The sequence below is a fragment of the Penaeus chinensis genome, chromosome 24, assembly GCF_019202785.1.
Source record: "Penaeus chinensis breed Huanghai No. 1 chromosome 24, ASM1920278v2, whole genome shotgun sequence".
NCBI lineage: Eukaryota > Metazoa > Arthropoda > Malacostraca > Decapoda > Penaeidae > Penaeus > Penaeus chinensis.
In genome coordinates this window covers 27,530,461-27,542,489 of record NC_061842.1, presented here as the reverse complement: position 1 = coordinate 27,542,489, position 12,029 = coordinate 27,530,461, and the positions used below count along the sequence as shown (strand labels likewise).

Genomic DNA, 12,029 nt, shown 5'->3' with positions numbered 1-12,029 from the left:
TATATATATATATATATATATATACATAAATGCAAACATATTATTAGAAATGAATTCAGGAGAAGAAATAACCAGACCTTACTTTATCTATTTACATTGTTAACGTAGACATATATATACGATACAACTCTCAATACTGGTGTGATAGACCGGCAGATAATTATCGTTTTCTCATTAGCTATCACCCTTCTCACTTTTAAAACTGTATTACCATTAAGTATGTCTGTATTGCACCTGAAGGAATTTCATTTTAAATAACTCATGACAATGGGTCCCGAAAATCCCTTCTTTCAATGCTAATGATTAATACAAGGACTTTCTTCAATTATATAAAGGGTTATAATGCTGTATTTATGGAGCTCCGAACAGGGTCCTATTTTTTTATGGTACAGACACACACTCTTATATATACAGACACAAACATATATATACACACAAACAAATACGAACATATACGCACACGCATACATACATATATACATATATATCTATATATAATATGTATGTCTGCATATAGAAGTGTATGTGTACATACATATACTTATTTATGTAAATATATGTTTGTATATATACATATATATGCTATATATATGATATATATGTATATATTCATACATACACACTTAAAAGTCGTTACAGGATTTCCACATATACAGTCAAATATATATATATATATATATATATATATATATATATATATATATATATATATATATATGTGTGTGTGTGTGTGTGTATGTTTGCGTGCTTGTGTAGGTATGTACATATATGTATATGTATATATATGGATATATTATATATATAGACATACATAGAAATGCATATATATACATATATATACATGTAAATAAATGAATATATATATATATATATATATATATATATATATATATATGTTCGTGTATACATGTAAATGTATATATGTATATATATGTATGTATACATACACATGTAAATGTACATATGCATATATATATATATATATATATATATATATATATATATATATATATATATATATATCTTGTTCCACTAATTTTCATCTACATCTACGTATATATATATATATACATATATATATATATATATATATATATATAAATATATATGCATATATAAACACAAATAAATAAACTATATGTGTGTGTGTATTTATATGTGTATGTGTTTGTGTAGGTATGTGCATGTATGTATATATATATATATATATATATATATATATACATATTATATATAGACATACATATATATATATATATGCATATATATAGACATGTAAATATATGTGTGTGTACATATAAATGTATATATACATACATATGTTTATGTATATTCATGCAAATATATATTTTCACTATATACATATTGGGAAAAGAGAACCATTTTTTTTGTTCCAATAATTATCATCTACATCTACCCTTTTAGTTTGTCCATCTTCACTATCTCCATTAAAAACAAAACTAGAATGGAGGCTGCATGACCGTGACGACCTTCATGGCTGAAATTATTTGTTGTTCAAAAACTGAAACGAAGGGGCATGATTCAAGGACGTTGCGGATTCTGTTACATATATAAGCTTGCAAACTCTCAGCTAGTTACAACTCACCAACATGAAGGTTCTGGTGAGTACTTCTATGTTTTCAAAGAGCTTCTTGAGTGTTTATTTTATTCATTTATTTATTTACTGTTTACTTATATTACACTAGAAGATAAACTTTGTAGAAACTCAGTATGGATATTTTGGTCTCACTCTTTATTCATGATTATTAATCTTGCAGGTTATTATCTCGCTGTTTGCTACTGCAGCGTTTGCTGCTCCCCAGGGATATAGTCTGACTGCCCCGTCCCGCCCTGGCTTGCAACTTGGTTCTGCAACCTCCACTCTGGAACTTTCTTCTTCACCTGCAATCTCTGATAACTTGTCACCTGTCGGAGAACAGTCCGTTGGTGCTGGAGTTTCTGCTGAAGCTCCACAGACACTGGCCCTTGGTGCAGAAGGACACACTGAAGGAGTTCATACTGTGAAAGAAACTATTATCATTAATGAAGCATCCACCAGTGGTTCCAACGGTACTACTGCGTGCAAGGAGGGAGAAATTCTGCATGTAGACGGGTCTTGTGTTGTTCCCGTAATCACGCGCAAAGTATTCATTTTCAACGTACCTCAACAAGAACCAGAAAATAATTCTACTTTGCCTGAACTTCCGCCACTGAAAGTAGAACACAACATTCTCTTCGTACGTCTACCCGAAGCAGGCGAGGGTCCTGAGCCAATCATTGTTCCTCCACCAAAGCAAAATAACATTGTGTATGTTCTCAACAAACAAAACGAACAAACACAGCGCGTCATCGAAGTGCCGGCTCCTCCACCCTCCGAACCCGAGATTTACTTTGTGGATTATAAGGAAGGCGAAAATCCTAGTCTTCCAGGTGGTGTGGACCTCCTTTCTGCTCTTGGCTCCGCTTCTGAAACAGGCGGAGAAGTCATTGGCGTAATCGAGAGTAGTTCAGATGAAGATACTCCGGTAGTAAGTAGCACTGTAGGTCTTGGTGATACTGGTTCCGGTTCACTGGCTGCCGGATCTGGTGTAAAAGTATCCCTGGATATACAAGCTCCTCCATCAACAGATGCCAATATCCTTTCTGGAGACCCAGGCTCCGCTGCTCCATCAAATTTCTACATCACTCCTTAAATTGTGCTTCGAATTTCTTTGAATACCTATTATTTATAATATCTACTAATAAATCTTTTTACAAGAATTTCACCTTATATTACTGACTTACGGTTAATAATTCCGAAGCTTTAATAAAACAAAAGGAAAGTTCAAAATATATGTAACCATTAATAACGGCGTAATACTTAGTGGGCGAAGACAACAGTGCAGGAATGCAAAGTGAGAGAAGCAAACAAAATCTACAATAAAGAAATAAAACTATGATGCTAACATTCCATAACGCTCATCAAGATTTTGTATAACCTGTAGGGATTACAATTTTGCTGAGCTTTTTAATGATTATTATCAGGATCATAATTCTAAAAGCGACGAACCTATCCATGATAAGAAATATATAAAGGCTGCAGTTATAGACTGACGTTAAAAGCAAATTCAAGACAAAAGTGTGTTTATAGGTAAGAATTTGTTCATATGCCGTTCATATTTTCTTCGGTCATAGAAATCTCTATATATAAATATATTTCTATACAATTTCATAAAAATATATATACACACATATATATATATAGATAGATAGCTAGATAGCTAGATATAGACAGATATATATATATATATACACATACATACATACATACATACACACACACACACCGATATATATATATATATATATATATACATATACATAAATGCAAACATATTATTAGAAATGAATTCGGGAGAAGAAATAACCAGACCTTACTTTATCTATTTACATTGTTAACGTAGACATATATATACGATACAACTCTCATAACTGGTGTGATAGACCGGCAGATAATTATCGTTTTCTCATTAGCTATCACCCTTCTCACTTTTAAAACTGTATTACCATTAAGTATATCTGTATTGCACCTGAAGAAATTTCATTTTAAATAACTCATGACAATGGGTCCCGAAAATCCCTTCTTTCAATGCTAATGATTAATACAAGGACTTTCTTCAATTATATAAAGGGTTATAATGCTGTATTTATGGAGCTCCGAACAGGGTCCAATTTTTTTATGGTACAGACACACACTCTTATATATACAGACACAAACATAAATACACACACACAAACAAATACGCACATATACGCACACGCATACATACATATATACATATATATCTATATATAATATGTATGTCTGCATATAGAAGTGTATGTGTACATACATATACTTATTTATGTAAATATATGTTTGTATATATACATATATATGCTATATATATGATATATATGTATATATATTCATACATACACACTTAAAAGTCGTTACAGGATTTCCACATATACAGTCAAATATATATATATATATATATATATATATATATATATATATATATATATATATATATATATATATATTTATATGTGTGTGTGTGTATGTTTGCGTGCTTGTGTAGGTATGTACATATATGTATATGTATATATATGGATATATTATATATACAGACATACATAGAAATGCATATATATACATATATATACATGTAAATAAATGAATAAATATATATATATATATATATATATATATATATATTTATATATGTTCGTGTATACATGTAAATGTATATATGTATATATATATATGTATGTATACATACACATGTAAATGTACATATGCATATATATTTATCTTGTTCCACTAATTTTCATCTACATCTATGTATATATATACATATATATAAATATATAAGCATATAGAAACACACAAATAAATAAACTATATGTGTGTGTGTGTATTTATATGTGTATGTGTTTGTGTAGGTATGTGCATGTATGTATATATATATATATATATATATATATATATATATATATATATATTATATATAGACATACATATATATATATGCATATATATAGACATGTAAATATATGTGTGTGTACATATAAATGTATATATACATACATATGTTTATGTATATTCATGCAAATATATATTTTCACTATATATACATATTGGGAAAAGAGAACCATTTTTTTTTGTTCCAATAATTATCATCTACATCTACCCATTTAGTTTGTCCATCTTCACTATCTCTATTAAAAACAAAACTAGAATGGAGGCTGCATGACCCTGACGACCTTCATGGCTGAAATTATTTGCTGTTCAAATACTGAAACGAAGGGGCATGATTCAAGGACGTTGCGGATTCTGTTACATATATAAGCTTGCAAACTCTCAGCTAGTTACAACTCACCAACATGAAGGTTCTGGTGAGTACTTTCATTTTTTCAAAGAGCTTCTTGATTGTTTATTTTATTTATTTATTTATTTAGTGTTTACTTATATTACACTAAAAGATAAACTTTGTAGAAACTCAGTATGGATATTTTGGTCTCACTCTTTATTCATGATTATTAATCTTGCAGGTTATTATCTCGCTGTTTGCTACTGCAGCGTTTGCTGCTCCCCAGGGATATAGTCTGACTGCCCCGTCCCGCCCTGGCTTGCAACTTGGTTCTGCAACCTCCACTCTGGAACTTTCTTCACCTGCAATCTCTGCTAACTTGTCACCTGTCGGAGAACAGTCCGTTGGTGCTGGAGTTTCTGCTGAAGCTCCACAGACACTGGCCCTTGGTGCAGAAGGACACACTGAAGGAGTTCATACTGTGAAAGAAACTATTATCATTAATGAAGCATCCACCAGTGGTTCCAACGGTACTACTGCGTGCAAGGAGGGAGAAATTCTGCATGTAGACGGGTCTTGTGTTGTTCCCGTAATCACGCGCAAAGTATTCGTGTTCAACGTACCTCAACAAGAACCAGAAAATAATTCTACTTTGCCTGAACTTCCGCCACTGAAAGTAGAACACAACATTCTCTTCGTACGTCTACCCGAAGCAGGCGAGGGTCCTGAGCCAATTATTGTTCCTCCACCAAGACAAAACAACATTGTGTATGTTCTCAACAAACAAAACGAACAAACACAGCGCGTCATCGAAGTGCCGGCTCCTCCACCCTCCGAACCCGAGATTTACTTTGTGGATTATAAGGAAGGCGAAAATCCTAGTCTTCCAGGTGGTGTGGACCTCCTTTCTGCTCTTGGCTCCGCTTCTGAAACAGGCGGAGAAGTCATTGGCGTAATCGAGAGTAGTTCAGATGAAGATACTCCGGTAGTAAGTAGCACTGTAGGTCTTGGTGATACTGGTTCCGGTTCACTGGCTGCCGGATCTGGTGTAAAAGTATCCCTGGATGTACAAGCTCCTCCATCAACAGATGTCAATATTCTTTCTGAAAACCCAGGCACCAGTGGCAACGCGCTCCATCAAACCTCTACATCACTCCTTAAATTGTGCTTCGAAATTCTCTGAATACCTATTATTTATAATATCTACTAATAAATCTTTTTACAAGAATTTCACCTTATATTACTGACTTACGGTTAATAATTCCGAAGCTTTAATAAAACAAAAGGAATGTTCAAAATATATAAAACCATTAATAACGGCGTAATACTTAGTGGGCGAAGACAACAGTGCAGGAATGCAAAGTGAGAGAAGCAAACAAAATCTACAATAAAGAAATAAATCTATGATGCTAACATTCCATAACGCTCATCAAGCTTTTGTATAACCTGTAGGGATTACAATTTTACTGGGCTTTTTAATGATTAATATCAGGATCATAATTCTAAAAGCGAAGAACCTATCCATGATAAGAAATATATAAAGGCTGCAGTTATAGACTGACGTTAAAAGCAAATTCAAGACAAAAGTGTGTTTATAGGTAAGAATTTGTTCATATGCCGTTCATATTTTCTTCGGTCATAGAAATCTCTTTATATAAATATATTTCTATACAATTTCATAAAAACATATATACACACATATACATATAGATAGATAGATATAGACAGATATATATATATATATATACATACATACATACATACACACACACACCGATATATATATATATATATATATATATATATATATACATATACATAAATGCAAACATATTATTAGAAATGAATTCGGGAGAAGAAATAACCAGAACTTACTTTATCTATTTACATTGTTAACGTAGACATATAGATACAACTCTCATAACTGGTGTGATAGATCGGCAGATAATTATCGTTTTCTCATTAGCTATCACCCTTCTCACTTTTAAAACTGTATTACCATTAAGTATATCTGCATTGCACCTGTACAAATTTCATTTCAAATAACTCATGACAATGGGTCCCGAAAATCCCTTCTTTCAATGCTAATGATTAATACAAGGACTTCCTTCAATTATTTAAAGGGTTATAATGCTGTATTTATGGAGCTCCGAACAGGGTCCTATTTTTTATGGTACAAACACACACAGTTATAAATACAGACACAAACATAAATATACACACAAACAAATACGCACATATTCGCACACGCATACATACATATATATCTATATGTAATATGTATGACTGCATATAGAAGTGTATGTTTACATATATATACTTATTATGTACGTATATGTGTATGTATATATAAATATATATATATATATATATATATATATATATTATATATAAGATATATATGTATATATATACATACATAGATATATATATACATACATATATATATATTATATGTATGTATATATATATATATATATATATATATATATATATATATATATACCTGTTTGTGTGTGTGTATATGTTTGCGTGTTTCTGTAGGTATGTGCATGTATGTATATATGTATATGTATATAAATGTATATATTATATATAGAGACATACATAGATATGCATATATATATACATATATATAAATATATATATATATATATATATATACATGTATATATATATATATATATATATATATATATATATATATATATATATATATATCTGTGTATATACATGTTAATGTATATATGCATATATATATATATATATATATATATATATATATATACATACATGTAAATGTATAAATACAAATATATATATATCTTGTTTTACTAATTTTCATCTACATCTATGTATATATATAAATATATATAAATATATATACATATATAAACACACGAATAAAACAATATGTGTGTGTGTGTGTTTTATATGTGTCTGTGTTTGTGCAGGTATGTGCACGTATGTGTGTGTATATATATATATATATATATATATATATATATATATATATATATATATATTATATATAGACACACATAGATATGCATATACATGTAAATATATGTGTGTGTACATATAAATGTGTGTATATATAAATACATATGTCTATGTATATTCATTCAAATATATATTTTCCCAATATATATATATATATATATATATATTGGGAAAAGAGAGCCATTTTTTTGTTCCAATAATTATCATCTACATCTACCCATTTAGGTTGTCCATCTTCACTGTCACCATGAAAAACAAAACTAGAATGGAAGCTGCATGACCGTGACGACCTTCATGGCTGAAATTATTTGTTGTTCAAAAACTGAAGCGAAGGGGCATGATTCAAGGACGTTGCGGATTCTGTTACATATATAAGCTTGCAAACCCTCAGCTAGTTACAACTCACCAACATGAAGGTTCTGGTGAGTCCTTCCATTTTTTCAAAGAGCTTCTTGAGTGTTTATTTTATTTATTTATTTTTGTTTTACTTATATCACACAAAAAGATAAACTTTGTAGAAACTCAGTTTGGATATTTTTGCCTAATTCTTTATTCATGATTATTAATCTTGCAGGTTATTATCTCGCTGTTTGCTACTGCAGCGTTTGCTGCTCCCCAGGGATATAGTCTGACTGCCCCGTCCCGCCCTGGCTTGCAACTTGGTTCTGCAACCTCCACTCTGGAACTTTCTTCTTCACCTGCAATCTCTTCTAACTTCTCCCCTGTCGGAGAACAGTCCGTTGGTGCTGGAGTTTTTGCTGACGCTCGACAGACACCAGCCATCGATGCAGAAGGACACACAGAAGTTCATACTTTGAAAGAAACTATTATCAGTAATGAAGCATCCACCAGTGGTTCCAACGGTACTATTGCGTGCAAGGAGGGAGAAATTCTGCATGTAGACGGGTCTTGTGTTGTTCCCGTAGTCACGCGCAACGTATTCGTTTTCAACGTACCTCAACAAGAATCAGAAAATAATTCTACTTTGCCTGAACTTCCGCCACTGAAAGTAGAACACAACATTCTCTTCGTACGTCTACCCGAAGCAGGCGAGGGTCCTGAGCCAATTATTGTTCCTCCACCAAGACAAAACAACATTGTGTATGTTCTCAACAAACAAAACGAACAAACACAGCGCGTCATCGAAGTGCCGGCTCCTCCACCCTCCGAACCCGAGATTTACTTTGTGGATTATAAGGAAGGCGAAAATCCTAGTCTTCCAGGTGGTGTGGACCTCCTTTCTGCTCTTGGCTCCGCTTCTGAAACGGGCGGAGAAGTCATTGGCGTAATCGAGAGTAGTTCAGCTGAGGATAATACGGTCGTAAGTAGCACTGTAGGTCTTGGTGATACTGTTTCCAGTTCACTGGCTGCCGGATCTGGTGTAAGCCTGCCCTTGAATGTACAATCTCCTTCATCAATAGATGCCAATATCCTTTCTGAAAACCCAGACGCCAGTGGCAACGCTGCTCCATCAAGCCTCTACATCACTCCTTGATTTATGTGTATCGAAATCCTATTATTTATGATATTTAATATTATAATAAATCTCTTTGCAAGAATTTCGCCTTTTAATGTTCAGATTTTTTTATCATTATTTAGAATCTGAATTCAAGAAAAGGACTTTTAAAACATATAACCATTAGTGTAATATATAGTGTGCGAATTCAGTTTAGGAATGCCAAGTGAGACAAGAGAAACTCATTTACAGTAAAACTATGATGCAAACATTCTGAAACGCAGATAAAAGACATATAACTTAGTATTACGACGCTATTAGGATTTTGTAGTGATTATAATTATTACATCGACGATATGGAAGGTGCTAAGGTGTTTATAAGCTCATCCTAAATGTATACCGGATAACGGAGAACATTAGCTGGACGAATAATGGTGTGACAGTTATCTTGTCATTCGAGAGAGAACAATAGGAAAAAAAGAAATCAATTTATGAGTTTAAGATTTATTCATACCGTAGCACTTCGAAGTATGAACCTCCATTGCCTGTGCTATTTTTACTGTCTCCCAACTTTCACTGTAGCTTCTAATATCCTTTGTGATCAACACATCATTAACATTATTATCTTCCCCCTTTGCATCAGCTATGCTGACATTAAAGATAATAATAATAATATGATAATGATATTGTTTAAAATGATGATAATGATGCTGAAGATGGTGATAAAGATAATTATAATAATATAATAATGATAATGATAATATTAATTATAATGATAGTATTGATAGCAATAATAATAATAACAACAACAATAACAAATAATGGTAGTAATTAAAGAACACATTCCAAACCTGCATATCACTCTGAAGATCACTCAGGATTCAGGGCGTGTATGTGTGTGTGTGTGTGTGTGTGTGTGTGTGTGTGTGTGTGTGATTATTGTGGTAAACTAGAGAAGATACTGTTATCGTTACCCGTCTCACAATGATCGTCATGGGTAGTGGCTCCTAATTCGGCTGATTCCATAAAAAAAGAACTATAATTATATAAAGAAAAGCAAATTCATGTTATATTTTATAATGATTATCTTTGCGAGACCTGGAAAAGCGACTGTACTTTATATACTGCATATACGTGTACACACACACACACACACACACACACACAGTTTTCTTCGTTGGTATAAGCGTAGTTCCTTACGGACACTTTTCATTAGGCTGTTACGTAAATATGCAATGAATCTTCTTCTCCGAAAATTGTATACCTTCGTTTCAAAATAAATATAACATCAGAATCAGCATTATATAATATATATATATATATATATATATATATATATTATATATATATATACACACACACACACATATATATATATATATATATATATATATCTATTTATATATATACATATAAATATATACATATATATATATATATATATATATATATATATATATATATATATATATATTTATATATATACATATATATATCTCTTTCTCTTTCTATTGTGCGCAACTGATTGTTCATATATATATATATATATATATATATATATATATATATATATATATATATATATATATATATATATATATATATATGTATATATATATATATATATATATATATATATATATATGTATATATATATATATGTATATATATATATATATGTATATATATATATATATATGTATATATATATATGTATATATATATATGTATATGTATATGTATATATATGTATATATGTATATATATATATATATATATATATATATATATATATATATATATATGCGGTGGACTCAATTGGTCAAGATCTTATTCATTATTCAAGATCTGATCACATTCTGACTGAACGCGAAAAATGACACACGGCATATTTACCATGCCTATAAAACAGTTATTTCTTATTCGAAAGTAAGTGCATGGAAGAAAGAGCCTACATAATGAGATGAGATAGAGTCCATCAGGTTGATCGAATGATAATATCTAGAATTTTGTTCCAGCTTATCTGTGTTTCCATTAGATACGGAGGGATTGACATCATTCCCTGAAGTCTAAAGTATATGCCAGGCGATACATCATCGACTGAATCATCACCTCATATATGCTCGGTAATGCATAATATTTATCATGCCTACAACATCATATGAAAATGAATGAGAAATATAAACGCCATGTCATCGAAGTGTCTGCATACACTTCACTTCTTTTCGCCTTGAAGATAACTATGAGTTCTTTTTTGGTAACAAATTGAGTCCTTATAAACATTTTCAAAAGCCTATGATGAATCTGTTGTCGACACAATTAAGGATGACCTTAAATGTTCGGTCATTAATCAAGATTGCTTCATCTCCCAGTCTTGATGTAAATACTTTTACAATGAAATTATTGGGTGATCGGAGAAAATTAATCGATATTTACTCGTATAGATAACCCACTGCTTGGTAATTTGCAAACCTATTTTTAGAATGTAAAAAAAAAAAAAAAAGAAAAATAAATAAGAAAATAAAAAATCAAGGGAAGATCAAGATCAAGGGAAGGTGAAGACAGTTATGACAATTTTAACTTATTTCAGACCATTGGTTACCATTGTAATTACAGATTTAGTTATATTCAAAACCCGAGATAAATGCGATTCTAGCAGTGACAATACCGTAGATTTCCAAAATATCTGCTCGTTACTAAGGCTTTATGTCGCTATTGTTAAAATTGAACCTGTC

At 31.0% G+C, this 12,029-nt stretch overlaps 3 protein-coding genes across 3 annotated transcripts; all 3 read left to right on the top strand.

The window, feature by feature from the left end:
- Positions 1 to 1,610: 1,610 nt before the first annotated feature.
- On the top strand, positions 1,611 to 2,693 carry LOC125037988. Its single transcript, XM_047631223.1, has 2 exons — positions 1,611 to 1,622; positions 1,779 to 2,693. Exons 1-2 carry the CDS (start codon positions 1,611 to 1,613, stop codon positions 2,691 to 2,693), a joined length of 927 nt encoding a protein of 308 aa, XP_047487179.1.
- Positions 2,694 to 4,908: 2,215 nt separating this feature from the next.
- On the top strand, positions 4,909 to 6,018 carry LOC125037987. The gene is made up of 2 exons (XM_047631222.1): positions 4,909 to 4,920; positions 5,077 to 6,018. Exons 1-2 carry the CDS (start codon positions 4,909 to 4,911, stop codon positions 6,016 to 6,018), a joined length of 954 nt encoding a protein of 317 aa, XP_047487178.1.
- Positions 6,019 to 8,248: 2,230 nt separating this feature from the next.
- Positions 8,249 to 9,333, top strand: LOC125037986. The gene is made up of 2 exons (XM_047631221.1): positions 8,249 to 8,260; positions 8,413 to 9,333. Exons 1-2 carry the CDS (start codon positions 8,249 to 8,251, stop codon positions 9,331 to 9,333), a joined length of 933 nt encoding a protein of 310 aa, XP_047487177.1.
- Positions 9,334 to 12,029: the final 2,696 nt, after the last annotated feature.